The sequence below is a fragment of the Gorilla gorilla genome, chromosome 9 (assembly GCF_029281585.2).
Source record: "Gorilla gorilla gorilla isolate KB3781 chromosome 9, NHGRI_mGorGor1-v2.1_pri, whole genome shotgun sequence".
NCBI lineage: Eukaryota > Metazoa > Chordata > Mammalia > Primates > Hominidae > Gorilla > Gorilla gorilla.
This window is the reverse complement of record NC_073233.2, coordinates 68,895,162-68,912,311: the sequence shown is the minus strand read 5'-3', so window position 1 is coordinate 68,912,311 and position 17,150 is coordinate 68,895,162. Positions and strand designations below refer to the sequence as shown.

The 17,150-nt window shown below is 53.3% G+C and overlaps 1 protein-coding gene across 5 annotated transcripts in view; it reads left to right on the top strand.

Annotated features, from left to right (window-relative positions):
* The window catches only part of VPS37C (VPS37C subunit of ESCRT-I), a 30,326-nt gene extending 14,771 nt beyond the window's left edge, over positions 1-15,555 (top strand). For 2 of the 5 annotated variants that reach the window (XM_055354244.2, XM_055354245.2), the window contains exons 2-6: positions 131-410; positions 6,967-7,065; positions 11,596-11,767; positions 12,475-12,557; positions 13,272-15,555. In XM_055354244.2, the coding sequence (XP_055210219.1) occupies positions 6,973-7,065; positions 11,596-11,767; positions 12,475-12,557; positions 13,272-13,991 (1,068 nt within the window). In that variant the 5' untranslated portion in view covers positions 131-410; positions 6,967-6,972 and the 3' untranslated portion in view covers positions 13,992-15,555. The remainder of the gene's footprint in view (positions 1-130; positions 411-6,966; positions 7,066-11,595; positions 11,768-12,474; positions 12,558-13,271) is intronic. The other 3 variants (XM_019037611.4, XM_055354243.2, XR_010129122.1) reach the window with 2 other exon arrangements.
* The last annotated feature ends 1,595 nt before the right edge of the window (positions 15,556-17,150 follow it).

Genomic DNA, 17,150 nt, shown 5'->3' with positions numbered 1-17,150 from the left:
GGAAAAAACAAAAGCAAGTGTTCTTCCTTCTCAGGTGCTGGAAGTGAGGAACCAGGGGCACTGTTCCTGTTCTCTGTGCAAGGAACGCAGACTGGCTCACGCATAGCTTTCTCACCTTGTTCCCTCCCAGCCAGATCACTTTCGAGTTGATGATATCGCCCCAGAAAAGGTGTTTTCTGCTGTACCTGTGAACCTGTGCAGCCGCCTGCCCCGCAGCCCTCCCTCCTCCTCCCCTCCCAGCCCCTTGGATCTGCAGTGGCTCCCGCCTGGGCTGTGCTGCTCCTGGCATGGCATGCGCAGGCCCCTGTGGCCAAGCTTTCCAGGCCCACAGAGCGGCCCATCTCTCCTCCTCACTCCGTTGGTCTCTGCCTCTGTTACGCCGCTCTCATCTGTATTCATGATGAATTATTGTGAGTATTTTTGACTTTTTAAAATGAAACTGAGTTACTTGAGAGTTAGGATCAGCTCTTACCTGTGAATGCCGTGTCTGGCTCATAGTAAGAACCCCCCAAATATTTGCTCACATCCTGCTGCCCCTATTTATCCTTCCTCCTTTGATGTGGGTCTCACAGTATTCTTGGCAAATGCAATTGCTTCATAAATATTGATTCATTAAGGGAGTGGAGAAATGCGAGCAGGCGGGGGTGAGGGGAAGAATGCCCGTTCTCTGTCCCCACGTCTTCACTGACTTGTTCTCTCCTTCCTGTCTCCATCACTTTTTGGGCAAACGTTATTGTGAGCTATCTGACAGCCAGTCTGCTGGGCTTGGGTTGACGAAGATGAGTGAGACATTCTCCTTGTCTTCAAGGGGTCGATTTATTCTCACCCTCAACAACTCCCTACTCCTGCGCAGCAAACCCTGGGGGTCACTAGAGCAGTGCTGCATCCTCCCGGGCATCTTGGCAGTGGGAGGGGCTCTGGGCCAGGGCTCTGGTACTGAGGGGCCCAGGTAGTTGGACTCGTCACACCCTCCAGAAACAAAAGCCCATGGACTCTGGGTCCCCGAAGGACATCTCAGGAACCCCCTAGTTCTCTACTTTGAGACATATGCAGTGGCTGGGGTCACTCTGAGAAGTGTCACTTTGGACTTGTCCCTTGCGTTGGGTGATGGAGTCAGACACCACCAGCAGTGGATGGCCAAGCTTCAAGGGCACCTTCTTAGCAGCTCTGTGGGCTGTGGGCAAAAGAGTTTCCTGTTCTCCCTTCTCCGTATTAGGGACCCAGGGAAGTGCTTGCTGCTTCCAGCCTCGCTGATGGCTCTGAGGAGCAGGTGATGGCTGTGGCATTGGTGAGAGAAAGGGACCTGTAATTTCCAGGGGTGGGTGATGCTGTGGTAAACCCCACAAGGTGGCACTTGCTTGCCCAACCTGAGATGCTGTATGAGGGCGGTGAGGTGGGCGTCCCCCACCCGGAGGCAGGGACAGGGAGGGATGGGATAATTGGCCTGCTTGCATGGGCTCCTAATCTCTGGATCTCGGGCCTTATGGCTAAACACCTTATCCTCACTGCACCCCTCTGATGGGCCGAGCAGGTGGGGCAAAGATGTTGGTGAAATGAAGACACCCGCACAGGGGGGCAGTATCCTTCCTGCTTCTTTCTGGGATTCATTTTATCTCTGAAATAGGAGGCACTTAAGCTCATGCTGGCTTTACATACTAGAGAGGTTATGTAAATTAACGGGAGAGTTTACAGAGGGCTTTGATCTCTTTATTTATTGTTTCAATTAAAGACCAGTGTGATAGTACAGAGGGCTTTGATTTCAGAAGAAAAGAGCCATGTAAGGGTTTGTTTGCCCATTTTACAGATAAGGAAAGTTGAGTCCCAAAACGAACATCCTTGCTAGCACGGTGAAACCCCGTCTCTACTAAAAATATAAAAAAATTAGCCGGGCGTGGTGGCGGCTCCTGTAGTCCCAGCTACTCGGGAGGCTGAGGCAGGAGAATGGCATGAACCCAGGAAGGCGGAGCTTGCAGTGAGCCAAGATTGCGCCATTGCACCCCAGCCTGGGCGACAGAGCCAGACTCCGTCTCCAAAAAAAAAAGAAAAAAATTAAGAATCGGCCGGGCGTGGTGGCTCACGCCTGTAATCCCAGCACTTTGGGAGGCTGAGGCAGGTGGATCACTTGAGGTCAGGAGTTCGAGACCAGCCTGATCAACATGGAGAAACTTTGTATCTACTAAAAATACAAAATTAGCTGGGCATGGTGTTGCATGCCTGTAATCCCAGCTACTGGGGAGGCTGAGGCCGGAGAGTCACTTGAACCCAGGAAGCGGAGGTTGCCGTGAGCCAAGATTGTGCCATTGCACTCCAGCCTGGGCAACAAGAGCGAAACTCCGTCTCAAAAAAAAAAAAAAAAAGAATTGGCTGGGCGCAGTGGCTCACACATGTAATCCCAGCACTGAGGCAGGTGGATCACTTGAGGTCAGGAGTTCAAGATCAGCCTGGCCAACATGGTGAAATCCCCATCTCTACTAAAAATACAAAAATTAGCCAGGCTAGTGTCAGGCACCTGTAATCCTCGAGAGGTTGAGGCAGGAGAATCGCTTGAATCCGGGAGGTAGAGGTTACAGTGAGCTGAGATTGTGCCACTGCACTCCAGCCTGGGCGACAGAACAAGACTCCGTCTAAAAAAAAAAATTAAGAATCCTGGAGATTCTACAGTTCTAGGTCTGGAGGAGGACTTAGGACTCAGGGACTCCATGAGGCACATGTTGAGAATCCCTGGACCTGTAAAGGCATTGTCATTCCAAACTGCATGACCTTGGGCAAGTAACGTCACCTCTCTCAGCCTTGCCTGTGAGGTTGGGGTGATATTGACGCCCACTGTCTAAGGTGGTTGCCAGGGTCCTCATAGCAGCAAATGCTTAGTGGTACTTACTATGTTCCACACACCGCTCTGTTTTACAGATTGAGAAACTGAGGCACAAAGGGGTTCGATGACACAGTAAGTGGCAGAGATGGGTTCATACCGAGGCAGTCCGGCCCCAGAGTCTCATCTCTTAACGTCTAGACCAGTGGCTCTCAAAGTGTGTTTCAGGGGGACTCCTGGAGGTTTCCAGAGACCCTTTCAGGCCATACATGAGGTTAGAGTAGTTTTCATAATCATTCTGAGACATTATTTTCTTTCTTCACTCTCTTTTCTTGCATGAGTATACAGTGCAATTTTCAGAGGCTGCATGACCCATGATCATGTCGTCATTCTGGCAGCTAATGGAAGGTAGTGTTTGTGTATTCTTGTATTTTAAAAATTTCTCTTCTGGGTGTGGTGGCTCACACCTGTTATCCCAGCACTTTGGGAGGTCAGGGCGGGAGGATTACTTGAGTACAGGAGTTTGAGACCAGCCTGGATCAAACAGTGAGACCCCATCTTTACAAAACATTTGAAAAAATTAGCTGGGTGTGGCGGCACATGCCTGTAGTCCAGGTTACTCAGGAGGCTGAGGTGGGAGGATTGCTTGAGTCTGGGAGATTAAGGCTGAAGTGAGCTGAGATCATGCCATTGCACTCTAGCCTGAGCGATAGAGCGAGACCCTGTTTGAAAAAAATTTTTCTTCCACTTTTAATTTCTAACATGGTAAATACCGATAGCTATAATCCACATAAACAAAACTCTTTGGAGTCCTCCTTAACATTGAGAGTGAAAAGGGGTCCTGAGACCAAAAAGTTTGCGATGTGTTGTTGGAGGCTGTGTTACCTTATTAAAAGTGATACTTGTCAAACATCTGGTGGCACCTCCTGTGGTAAGCAGCTGGAGGGGAGTTGGTGCCTGTCCCAGGGAATCTCGGCTCTTTCAGGGCCTCCCCACGTGTGGAGACCTCCATGTATGAGACTGAGTCCTGAACCTGCTGGGTGCTTTCACAGATGGCGGTGCTGACTGTGCTGTTTGTGTGTGGTCAGCTAGCTGCCTGGGACAGAGCTTCCATTCTCCACCTGGCTGCACCTGCAGTGCTCAGCCCTGACTGCAGGAGTGAGCAGATGCTCAGTGGCGGGCCTCCTCTTGGGTGGAGCCAATATGGGTGCGGCTGCTGCGGCCCTGCAAGTTCTGTTCCAGGCCAGGCCTGGCACCGAGCCAGCACCGCCTGTGCTATCCCATTGAACCTCGCACCCGCCCTGTGAGGGAGGGGCTGTTGTGAGTCTCATTTTACAGGTGAAGAATTCAAGGCTCAGGGAGGTTCCACCTGTGCGAGGGGCAGGGCCTGGACTTGAACTGTCTCTGGCTGGCTGGAGCCTGCGCCCCTGATGTGTTTCGGTATCTTCACAATGTTGCTCCTGCTTGTGGCCAGCCCATTTGGGTTTGGATTTGGGGTGTGCTGCCAGTGTTCCTCCCAGGGTTCTGCTCCAGCCCAGGCCATCTGCAGGCTGCTCTTTCCCTGCTCCAGCTCTAGCTTTTACTTCTTTTCTTTTCTTTTTTTTTTTTTTTGAGACCGAGTCTTGCTCGGTTGCCCAGGCTGGAGTGCAGTGGCATGATCTCTGCTCACTGTAACCTCCACCTCCCAGGTTCAAGTGATTCTGGTGCCTGGGCCTCCGGAGTAACTGGGATTACAAGTGTGTGCCACCACGCTGGGCTAATTTTGTATTTTCAGTAGAGACAGGGTTTCGACATGTTGGCTAGGCTGGTCGCGAACTCCTGACCTCAGGTGATCTGCCTACCTCGGCCTTCCAAAGTGCTGGGATTATAGGCATAAGCCACTGCACCTGGCCCAGCTTTTACTTATTTTCATTATTTTATTTCATTTTACAATTTTTACAATCAGATGCTGTATTGCCTAGGCTGGTCTTGACCTCCTGGCCGCAAATGAGCCTTCTACCTTGGTCTCCCAAAGTGTTGGGATTACAGGTGTGAGCCACCGTTTCCGACTTGGCTCTGGGGCTTTTAGACCAAGGGTTTTGGAGTGGTAAGGTGAGGTGTGGACAGAATGCAGGTTTGAATTTTGGCTCTGTGTTTGCTGGCTGTGACTGTAACCTTTCTGATACCCTGTCTGCATATGACATGGCGGCTGCTACCTCTCCTCGTAAGGGGAGAACAGCTCAGGGAAAACTGACGTTGCCTGTACTCAGAAACCAGGGGTCTCCACTGTGATAGGACTGGCATGGAGCTGTCATCTTCTCAAAATCTGGCCCTGGACCAACTGTGTCAGTCTCTCCAGGAGGGATTCTGGATTTCCGGGCCCTGCCCTGACCTACTAATGCAGAGCTCTATGGGAGGGGCTGGCCACCTGTATGGCCAGTGAGCTTTGCTGGAATTCAGGTGCACACTGAAGTTTGGCAATCCCTGCTTAGAGGTTGGGGGCCACTTTTAACCCTCAAGACATAACAAATACCGGTCTCCTCCCTATATGGATAGTTCTTTATCAGTGGCCATATGATTTGTTGTTTAAAACAGGGCACCCTTGAGTGGGTGGTGGGGGGGGGTCCCCCGAGGAGTGCACTGGGACTTCCTGGTACATGGGAACATGTGGTCGTTTCTCAGTCCTCCTCTTACCTTTCTGATGGCCCTAGGAGATGCTGTTCTCTTCCTACTGCAAATGGGGAAACTGAGACCTGGAGAAGGTTGCATCTGACCACACAGCTGTTACCTTGGTCCTTGATTCTAGAACGCCTTCTCAGCTGGGTTGTCAGCCTTGGCTCACCCTAGCTGAGTGCTGGTGCAGGTGGGCTGTGGAGAACCCTAGATTTCTGTGGTGCTGGAATCTTTTGAAAACTAACATAATCTTTGTGATGAGAGAAACCAACATTAAAGCTATGGAGCTGGACATGGTGGCACACACCTGTAATCCCAGCACCTTGGGAGGCCAAGGCGGGAGAATTGTTTGAGCCCAGTAGTTCGAGACCAGCCTGGTCAAAATAGTGAGACCCTGTCTCTACAAAACATTTAAAAATTAGCTGGAGGTGGTAACGCACACCTATAGTGCCAGCTATCGGGAGGTTGAGGTGGGAGGATCATTTGAGCCCAGGAGATCAAGGCTGCAGTGAGCCCTGTTTGCACCATTGCTTTCCAGCCTGGGCAACAGAGCCAGACCATGTCTCAAAACAAACAAACAAACAAACAAACAAACAAAAAAACTATGGAATGCACCTCTGGAAGAGATACAAACCAGATGAAAATGGAGGACCCTGTCAGCAGAAAGGAAGCAGGTGCCGGGTGTATTTGTGCTTCCTCTCTTCAGTCCCTGGGGTTCCCTCCTGGGCCTGGCTGTGACCCATCTACCACACAGACAATCGGTGGCCCTCTAGGCAGAGTGACAGGGAGAGGGCCGCTGACACCAGCTCTCCGTCAAAGCGATGTCCTCTTTGGGTCGGTCAATTTCTTTCCTTCCTGATTGCCTGCAAGGCCAACTGGCTGATTTTTTTTTTTCCTGCTTCTATGAGAATGCGCATATGACAGTCCATTTTGGTGGCACATGGAGAGGGCTGCAGTTAAGGGGAATTCTGGAGGGAAACCTGAGGTTTCTGGAACACTAAATATAACAAGCAGTGACATAGTTGAACCAGTGATGTCGAAGCCAGCAAAGCCCCCATGTGTGGAGCTTGGTGTATTTCTGGTTCAGACAGAAATAGACACCTACCAGAGGGCATGATGTCATCAGTGCTTGCGGGCAGCCTTGGGCCAAACTTAGTCTCCATCCCTGCTGCCTGGCCCTCTCCTCCTGCGTTTTCCTCTCTGCTCCTTGGGGAGCTCCATCTAGCACCCGAGGGTTGTGGTTTTGCTTCTGGCTGCAAGTACTTTCACATATCCTGTTGCTCATGAGAGGGTGGAGGGAGCAGCTCCTTGGTCTCCCTGGGGAGGGGGTGGGCTGAGCCGCAGGAATGTGCTCTCAGAGATCTCTGCCTCTCCTCGAGCCTCCCGGTGGAGTGGTATTATCGCAGGAAAACTCCAGTTTGTTTTTGATAAATCATATGTACAGGCTCGGGGGTCCCTTCGTCTTGGGCTGCCTGTTCGTTACTTTGGTGTCACTGTGTTCACAGGGAAGGATGGAGACGCTGAAGGATAAGACCCTGCAGGAGCTGGAGGAGTTGCAGAATGACTCGGAGGCGATTGACCAGCTGGCCCTGGAGTCCCCTGAGGTAGAGGGAGGCTGGTATGGGACCCAACAGAGGCCAGCAGATGAGGCTTGTTAAGAGGCGCTTTTTAAGGATGCTGGCTTATTGGAAGTTTTGGCCAAATTCATCTCCCTTTTCTGTGAACTTCATCCTGGTTTGGACTCAGAGGAATCCCTGAGGCTTCAGACCAGTTCCTGGGAGTTCTTGGTAGTGCTGGGGAGTCCACTGCCTCCTGGTGCCTTCCCAGGACCCAGATACCCCAGGAGTCCCCACACTGTCGTTCCAGCCCAAATCTGGAGGCAGCTCCTCAAAGCACTGGTATGGTTTTGTACCCACTTTTCCCCAAGAGCCTTGTGCAATCCCATATCTCCAGGTGACTCTAAGGCTTCTAGGAGCCATTCTTGGGCTAAAATCTAACTCGTCTCCCATTTGATCCTGTTTCTCCTCATAACTGGCCCCTAATCCTCTCGTTCTTAATCACAGAGTCCTTGAGGACAGAAACAGAATCCTGCCTGTGCAGAGATTTACACTTAATAAAGGACATTCCCTGCCCCTAGCATCTCCTGTGACTCTGGGATGTCCCCTGTGAGATGGGAGAGGTCAGGCCACACAGCCAGAAATACCCACGGTCACCCATTGAGTGGCTGCAGCTCATCTGTTGTGCTGGAAGCTCCTGCTTCCTATCCCTAATGTGAGGGAGAGACACACACGCAAGCAATGCCAGCTCCTTTGATTTGCATTTGGAGTACATGTTTACTTGCACGGATGAGCAGGTATGTTGTGTCTCTTCTGTGAACTTGTATTTTGAAAAAAATAATGACGTTCCCCCATCCAGTGTCTCCGTGCTTCCATGTCATGGGGGGTGCCAGGCCGGTGAGTCCCCTGCTCCTGTTCCTGCTTGTGCTTTTGCCGCCTGCTGCCTGCTTTACTGCCTAAGTGAGGAATCTTAACTGGTGTTGGAGGTGACTGAACATTGGGTTGAAAAGACCTCCTGGTGGGCAGATTGTGAGGAGAGGTGGACACCATGGGCCACATTCTACCACCCTAGGGCTTTTTCAGTCCTCAGCAAGGACGTGGAGCAAAGCTTGCTTGTCGAAGCCCCAGGGCTGACTCAAATGGCTTGTGAGGCTGTGAGCTCTGCCAGGGCGTTGCTCCTGCCCAGCCTGGTGCTGGGCACAGTGCAGCTCTGCCTGCGTTCCTTTGTCACATATAAAGCACTGTGAGCATGGTGCCATGGGAAGCCCAAGACCTGCTTCTAGAGTGTGCAGAGCTGAGCAGGCTGACAGAATCGTGACAAAGCAGAGAATCATGGAAAATGTGAGCAGAAGCGACCTCTTGGGCAGAAGGCACTTGAATTTTGTGGTGTGCAGCCACACCTGTCCCATCGATCTGAACTCTCTGAGGGAAAAAAACACTCATGGATCAGGTAGAAATGAAGCAGGACAAGCCACTTAGACTTCAGACCATTGGCAAACTTTTTTATCGTGGGCTATAAGACAGTCATTGAGTCACAGTGGGATTGTGAGAAGAGACAGGAGCTCTCTATTAGTTCGGGATATGGACATGGCTAGGAGAGAAGGGAGTTGGCAGGGGCTCTCTCCATGTAGAAGAATGTGCATAGAGGGGTGTGTGGAGGGGAGCTGCTTTGGGTTGGGGGCCAGATATAGAAGGGAAACATCGTAACTTATTAAGGAAAGTTAGTCAAAATGGTTTTATCTCCCACTTTGCAACTTTTTTTAATTTTTGTTTTTTTAGGCAGGGTCTTACTTTGTCTCCCAGGCTGGAGTGCAGTGGTGCCATCATGGCTCACTGCAGCCTCCACCTCCTGAACTCAAACAATCCTCCCACCTCAGCCTCCCAAGTAGCTGGGACTACAGGCGCACACCACCACACCTGGCTAATTTCTAAATTTTACATAGCAACTTTTAAGAACTATTAGATACCTCTTGTTGAGTTTTGCTGTAGATTCAAAGAAAATTGATAATTATCTATAAAGGTTAGCAGCGACTCCTTCCTTTTCTAGCTATATATCTGTATGAGTATAGATTCTTCCTGCTTATTTCCACCAAAGTAATATACTAGGGCAGATTGAATTCAGAAGCAGCAAAACATGTGAAAACATCTTTTATTTACCTATTTTTAGTCTTACCGACCTCTTTTCAGTGAGGACTTCACACTGAACCCCTAATATGCACCGATATGCAATTTTCTAAATTGATGCATATTTTGCATATTTATGGGGAAGATGAGAATCTTTGTTGCATGCATAGAATGTGTGATGATCAGGCTGGGCGCGGTGGCTCATGCCTGTAATCCCAGCACTTTGGGAGGCCGAGGTGGGTGGAAGACCTGAGATCAGGAGTTCGAGAGCAGCCTAGCCAACATGGTGAAACGCCATCTCTACTAAAAATACAAAAATTAGCCAGGTGTGGTGGCATGTGCCTGTAGTCCCAGCTACAAGGGAGCAAGGGAGGCTGAGGCAGGAGAATCGCTTGAACCCAGGAGGCAGAGGTTGAAGTGAGCCGAGATCGCGCCATTGCACTCCAGCCTGGGCAACAGAGCAAAACTCTGTCTCAAAAAAAAAAAAAAAAAAAAAAAAATGTGTAATTAAGGTCAGGGCATTTAGGGTCTCCATCACCTTGAGTATTTGTCGTTTCTGTGTGTTGGGAACATTTTACGCTTCTTGCTACTTTGAAATATACAATACATTGTTGCTGACCATAGTCACCCTACTCAGCTGTTGAACATTAGAACTTACTTCTTCTATCTACCTATATGTTTCTACCCATTGACCCACTTCATGGAGAAAGATGTGAGAAGGCTGTGGGGACAGGGAGCAGAAATAAGTAGGGCAAGATTTAGGGGAAAATGATACAGTGTTGATTTGTTGGTTTAGACGCAGGGAAAAGGCAGTGGACATATAGGGAGGCCAGAGGATCCATGGGGCCCTGCAAGGGATGGGTGAGCAGGAGGGCTTTCCGCCTTTCACTCTGGGTCAGCCATGTAAGTAAAGTTTCCATGGCTAATAAAAATTAGATTGAGAGTCACGTATGGTGGGTTGTGCCTGTAGTCCCAGCTATTGGAAGGATGGGATGGGAGGATTGTTTGAGGCCAGCCTGGGCAACGTAGGGAAACCCCATCTCTACAGAAAATAGAAGAACTTAGCCAGGCGTGGTGGTGCGTGCCTGTAGTCCCAACTGCTGGAAAGGCTGAGAAGGGAATATTGCTCGAGCTCAGGAGTTTGAGGCTGCAGTGACCTATGGTCATGCCATTGCACTCATTCTGGATGACAGAATGAGACCATGTCTGTAGAAGACAGCAGCGTGGGCTCTCGGCTGGACAGACCCTGGGCCCTACATCCCTGAACCCTGGCAGCCTTGTCTGGAGGGCTCAGGGAGGGCAGGGAGCTGTGGTATCCCTCTTTCCAATCTGGAGCACAAAGAAGAGGCAATGGGCCTGCCCCAGAGTGCAGGACCTCGGCCCCTGTAGCTGGGACAGCAGAAGGGGTAGCCTTTCCCCGAAGCCTCCTCTTCCAGAATGCCCACGGGCTTCCTATGTCTCGTGGGGCATGAGCCAGTCTGGCTTGGTCTGTCACATGCTGACCATGGTGGAGAAGCTGCACAGAGAAGCTGCACAGTGAGGGCCTGACTTAGAGTCAGTCTTGCTGAGCTGTTCCCTGCACCCTGTGGTGGGTGCCGAGGCCTCTCTTCTGGTGCCCCATGCTGCTGACAGTGTACTGTCACCGCTGGCTCAGCATGCAGGTCTGACTCCTCAGCCCTCCTCTTAGGAAGAGGACTCCTTGGCGGATGCATGGGGCGTCACATCACAACAGCTGGCAAGGGTGCCTTGGCTTCTGCCTCACTGGCTGGCAGCGACGAAGAGCCTGGCAGAGGGGTAAAGTGCCGCTTGGCTTGGGGAAGTGTTTGCAGCAGGGAATGTCCAGGGTGGCCCCTCTGGCTCATCTGTGCAGCTTCTCTGCAGGACACATGTGTGGCATAGGAGGCAGGTCCAGGTCTCTCCTAAGTCAGTGGCATAGTCTGGTCCAGGGACCTGGCTCTCTCACCCCTCACAATAACTTTATTTGGGGCCTCATTATATGTCTTGCCTGTGCATCTGGCCAGGACCACCTGAGCCCACCATGGTAGGTCTCTTGACTCTGAAGCTTGGGGATAAGTAATTGGGACTTTTGATCCCTTCCCTCCTGGAAAGCCTCTGCTTTTTCTCATGTAAATTGGTCCACCCCCTCCTTGGGGCTCTGCACATTCCATCGTGGATACCAATCACGTGGCCTTGGGCGAGCTCTTCACCTTCAGCGCCAGGTTCCCATGCGTCTCCACCTCATGGGCTGTGGGTTAAGGATTAAGTGAGGCACAGAGTACTTCATTCAGGGTTTGAACCTGGCTTTGTCTGACTAGTTGAGGGCTGAGTATTGCCCCAAGGATGAGCCTCTCCGCCCCAAGGTGAGCAATGTGCCCCTGAAGCCCCTGACCCAGGCTGCCAGGAGGTTAAGGGTGATGGACGTTTTCCTTAGGTTCTGTTGTCCTGCCCTTTTAGGTCCAGGACCTACAGCTGGAACGAGAGATGGCACTGGCCACCAACCGGAGCCTGGCAGAGCAGAACTTGGAGTTCCAGGGTCCCCTGGAGATCAGCCGCTCAAACCTCTCGGATAAATACCAGGAGCTCCGGAAGCTCGTGGAGCGGTGCCAGGAGCAGAAGGCAAAGCTGGGTAGGGTGGCTCCTCTGTGAACTCAGGGTCCCCATTCAGGGTTGGATGGAGGCCCACCGTGTTCCCAGCCCTGTGCTAAGTGCTTTATGTATATTTTTTCACAACAGCCATAGAAGGGTGGGTACTGTTGTTACTCCATTTTATAGGTAAGAAAAATGAGGCTCAGAGAGATTCAAGAACTTGACTAAGGTCACCAGCTTAGAAATAGGTGGAATTGGGATTTGAATTGAGACAGCCTGCATCCTTTGCTGCTGCCGTTACCCCTGGCAGCTCAGCTTCTGTGCTTTACTGAGCTGTTCCTGAGCTGCTCTGAGCTCTCTGTGTCCCAGGACCTGTCACCTTTGAAGGTGGGAGGGTGGTCCTTGTCTTGATGGTGAGAAAGCTTGACACTCAGGTTAGGTAACTCCCCTGGCTGGCAGGCAGAACTGGGTCAGTTGGGCTCTGAAGCCCGAGTCATTTCCCATCCCAGGATGGCGTAGGGTAGGCTTGGCCAAGGTCTAGGCTGGGTTCATTTGGGCCCTTCTCTGCTCAGGAAGGTAGTCTAAGGAACTGGACCAAAAGTGCTCATCAAGCCCACCCGGAAGGACCCTTTGGTGGACCCTGGTGTGGTGGCTGGGCCTGGATGCACACAGAGGGTATGCAAAGTGCCTTTAACACCGAACCAGGAAGCACCTTTCAAATGTCAGTCGTTCTGCCCTCCCTTCCAGAGAAATTTTCTTCAGCACTGCAGCCAGGGACCTTGTTAGACCTTCTGCAGGTGGAAGGCATGAAGATCGAAGAAGAGTCCGAGGTGAGAGGGCGAGGCGACACCCCTCTTCCCTGGACGGGGTGTCAGTCCCTGCAGCAGGGGCCCTTGGAAGGAGGAGCAGATGTCTGCAAAGCATGGAACAAGGGAGCTTTCGTAGATGGCAGAGGTGAAGGACATCTTTAGTCCTGGGGAGGCCTTTTGGGTATAAATAACAGGAACCCAGTCCCACTAGCTGAAGCAGAAACGGGTGACAGTGGACAAGGGCAGCTTGCAGCCCTGGATGGTAGGGCAGCACAGCAGGTGGCTCCCAGGGGCTGAGGCCAGCTCCCTACTCCACTCTCCCTGCTTCCTGCTTCCCTCCGGCCCCCTCTTCAGCCTCTGTGGGCAAACTGGTGCTGTCCACTCTGTGTCTGGGTGGAAGAAGCTTCTAGGCCCTCCCAGTCCCTGGGCTAGTGCTCATCCAGGTGTTCAGCACATATATGCAGTGGCCACTGTGGGCTTGGCATGATGCCAGGGTGCCAGGACCAGGTGACCATGACAGAGACAGTCCTCGCCCTCAAGGGACTGACATTCTAGTGAGGAAGACAGTGCATGTACCATATGTCAGCTGTGAGAAGGGGTGCATGGGCAGGGAAGAGGAGGGGGTGCCTGAGGCGGCATGAGGTGGGAGGGCTGCAGCTGAACTCAGACCCTGGGGAAAATCAAGAGGCCTTGATCCCAGCTGCCCCTGTTGTCACTGGACCTTATGTCTTCCAGGCCATGGCTGAGAAGTTCCTGGAGGGCGAGGTGCCCCTGGAAACGTTCCTGGAGAATTTTTCCTCCATGAGGATGCTGTCTCACCTGCGCCGGGTTCGCGTGGAAAAGCTCCAGGAAGTGGTGAGGAAGCCCAGGGCTTCCCAGGAGCTGGCCGGCGATGCCCCTCCACCCCGCCCACCACCCCCGGCGCGCCCAGTCCCCCAGCGAACACCCCCTGTGGTTGAAGAGCAGCCGCAGCCACCATCAGCCATGCCTCCCTACCCTTTGTCCTACAGCCCATCCCCCAGCCTGCCTGTGGGCCCCACTGCCCATGGAGCCCTGCCACCGGCCCCTTTCCCGGTGGTGTCCCAGCCCTCCTTCTACAGCGGGCCTCTGGGCCCCACTTACCCGGCAGCCCAGCCTGGACCCAGGGGTGCTGCGGGTTACTCCTGGTCCCCACAGAGGAGCACGCCACCCCGGCCGGGCTATCCTAGGACCCCAACTGGTGCCTCTGGGCCTGGGTACCCCTTGGGGGGAGGCAGGGTCCCCAGTCCTGGTTATCCTCAACAGTCCCCATACCCCGCAACAGGAGGAAAACCTCCCTACCCAATACAGCCTCAGCTCCCCAGCTTTCCAGGCCAGCCCCAGCCCTCAGTGCCCCTGCAGCCCCCTTATCCTCCGGGGCCCGCCCCTCCCTATGGGTTCCCACCACCCCCGGGGCCTGCCTGGCCTGGATATTAGACACACTCCTGGCCCTCGGCCCCTCCCTAGTCCCACCCACGCTCAACCTTTGGCCCAGCCATCGCCGAGATTCGAGGGTCAACTGGAAGTGGCGTTGGTGCTCCCTGTGGACTTGCGTCGGCACCCAGAGGCCTTGGAGGGACAAGGCACTGGGCGGTGTGACTGCTCATGGCACTTGCTGGCCTTCTGGCCGGAGGTCCTCCTGGAAGCCCCTCCTTTCAGTGCCTGGCTGCAGCGGTGCTAGCCAGGCTGGAGTCCAGCACCTCTCGCCGGTGTCTGTGTGAGTGAGCGCATGTGCGCATTTATGAGCATCTACTTGCAGCTGCGCTCAGGGCCATTTGAATCCAGTGCAGAGTTATCTCGATGAGGAGGCCCCGGGTCTCCAGCCCCCTCCATCTGCCCTGGGGTTTGGCGTATTTGACATGGAGCCCCATGCCAAGGGATGCAGCTGTTGGTGTCTGTCCAGTCCATTCAAGGCTAGCCTGCCCATGCACAGTGGCAGGGGTTGGATTGGAGGGAGAGAACAGAGTTGGGAAAAAACAACAGGTTTGAGTCCTATAAAGCCATAATTTAACTCCAGTAGCTGATGTCAGACAAGCTTGTCCTATGTCCTATTTGAATGGCAGCAGCGCCAGCCCAGCAAGAAGGCTGGGGGTTGTCAAGGTTGTCCCCAGACCTTGCTTGCACTGGTTGGAGAACACAGGGGGCTGCCTTGGGCCCTCTGGCCAGAGGCAAGCGGGCAGCTCTAGCCCTGGAGATTGTGGTCACATTGGGGCTCGTTTAGGATTGGAGGGCCAGGTCACCTCCCCAGCCACCCTCCCTTCTCTCCTCTGGGGTCCCCACTTTAGGGCGATTTTGCCCGAGGCCCACGCATCCATCCACTCCTTTAGTGCCTTGAATCTCATTCACAAGCAGCCCCCTCCCTTCTCCTCCCCTTCTCACTCTGTTGATGTAATCCTCCCACCCCCAGTGTCCATCCTAAGACAGGCATCAAAAGAGGCCCTAACTTTACTTCCCAAATGGTGCTTTTTAAAAAACACCATCACTACATTAGGGACAATTTTTTCGCACCTCCCTGTCTTCAGAATGTAAAGGGTGGGGATTATGTCTCTGTTTAATATGCAGCCCCCTGCACTATGGGGTTTGGGGCATGTTCAGTAATAAGAATGAATACAATAGACAAAGGGGGTGTGATGAGTGTTAACTTGGTTGTTTCAGAGGTAAACCAGGTCTCAGGGAAGAGCCTGGAGCTGCTATTGCTTAAGAAGTTGTATGTGCCTTGAAATGTCCACTACCTGAGGACGCAGCATCTGGTGGGCCCGGGGCTGCTGGGGCCAAGGAGGGACCTTGACCTTCTGGTGCCTGCCCCTCCCCGGACTACGTGCCATCCGCGTGACGCTAGGTCAGCGCTGCCGGTTCTTTACCAAATGTGCTTGCTTCTCCTAAGTTATTTATAAAGAGAAATCACTAATGGACTCTACTGGTTTGAGTGCTTCTGAGCTGGATGACCGACCGCCTGTATGTTTGTGTAATTAATTGCCATAATAAACTTTGATGAGTCACATGTGGTGTGGTGTTGCTGGGTTTGAGTGAAGACGTGGCTGCATGTGGGTGCCTTGAACTCTTCTGCAGCCTTCAGATCGTGCTCTCTGGAGGGGCCTCTGTGATTCACGTCCCAAAGCCCCATCCGTCTGGATGTCAGCCCTCCCTTGCCCGCTCGCCCCAGGGCTGGCCCTGGGAGTATTTACCTTCCCTCTCCCGCTCTTCCGCTTTCTTTCTTAGCCGTTTTCCTATTGGAGCCTGCGTTTGCCTGGTCCTGGACTGAGAGCAATGGCATGCAAGGCCACAGGATGCCACGAGGGGGCGTCTGGTCCTCAGCCCGCCCGGGAGGTGCCGTGTTCCTGCCACCTGCCGGGCTGGCGGGATGTCGGCGTGTGGGCCTGTCTGTGAGCCATCTAATTCTAACCTGGGCTTGCAGGATGGGCTCAGAGGGACAGCAGGCCGCTAAACTGGCTGCGGCTCCAACAGTCTTCTAGGCCTTGGCCCAGCCTGCCTCCCTCCCCAGCGTCGCCCTGAGCTCTGCTGCTGAGCTGCCTATCCCGAGGCCAGGGAGGGCGTCTTCAGCTCAGCAGGAAGGGCAGCTTGGAGGGAGTCTGAAGACCAGGCTTCTAACAGTCCCTCATGTCAGCCCCCCGCCTCTCCTTCCCCGCAAGGTGACTGGGCGGCCACCTGCGGAGGATGCCTAGAGATGCCCTGAGTCGCTATGGCTGCAGGCTGTACTGTGCTTTCAGGCTCATTATGTCCTGGAGTCCTCGCAACAGCCCTTTTATCCCCAGTTTAAATGGGAGGAAACCACAGGGCAGGTGGTTCGGTGAGCGGGTTGCACAGCCTTAGGAGGAGGTGGGACTTGGACTGGGTCGGTTGGATTTCAGAGGCTGCAGGGGCTCCTTCCCCCTGCCTTGGTGGTGCCAGAAGTGCCTCCCGAGGACAGAGCTGAGAGTCTCTGGGCTCTGGTCAAACGTTTACTGCCCTTCACCCCCAGCTGAACTCTGGCCTTGCCTTGCAGGTGTCCAAGGCTGAGGACACAGGACATCAGGGACAGCTGGAAGCAATTTGGCTTTGTAGGAAGAGGCTGCAAATCTCCCTCTAGGCGCATAGTCAGGTCACCTGCCTTGGGTTGGTGCCAGAGTGGTGGCAGGGGGCACGGAGGGGCTGACATTCTAAGAAAGGACCATCATGAGCTGCCTCAGCTGGTCAGCCCGCGTGTCCCACCCTGTGCTCTTTGCTTCCCCCTCTCCCTGGCCACCTCACCTCAGAGGGCAGCACACACAGGCGCTCCTCACGCCTCCCTCCCTGCATCCCTGGGAGATCACTGGCTGCTTTTCACCAGACTACAGTGGGCCTCCCGCTGCAGGGGAACAGACCCTGAGCATCAAATTTAGAGTCTCAGGAGATTTCTAGCTTAGGACACTTTGCTCTGCTGGATGTGGTGAGGCCATATAAATGTCATGTCCTTACAGCTCTCTGTTCTGCTCTGTACTCCCAGATCCCTGGGTGCATGATAACTTTTTTTTTTTTGAGACAGAATCTCACTCATCTGGCTCCCAGGCTGGAGTGTATTGGCGCCATCTCGGCTCACTGCAACCTCCGCCTCCCAGG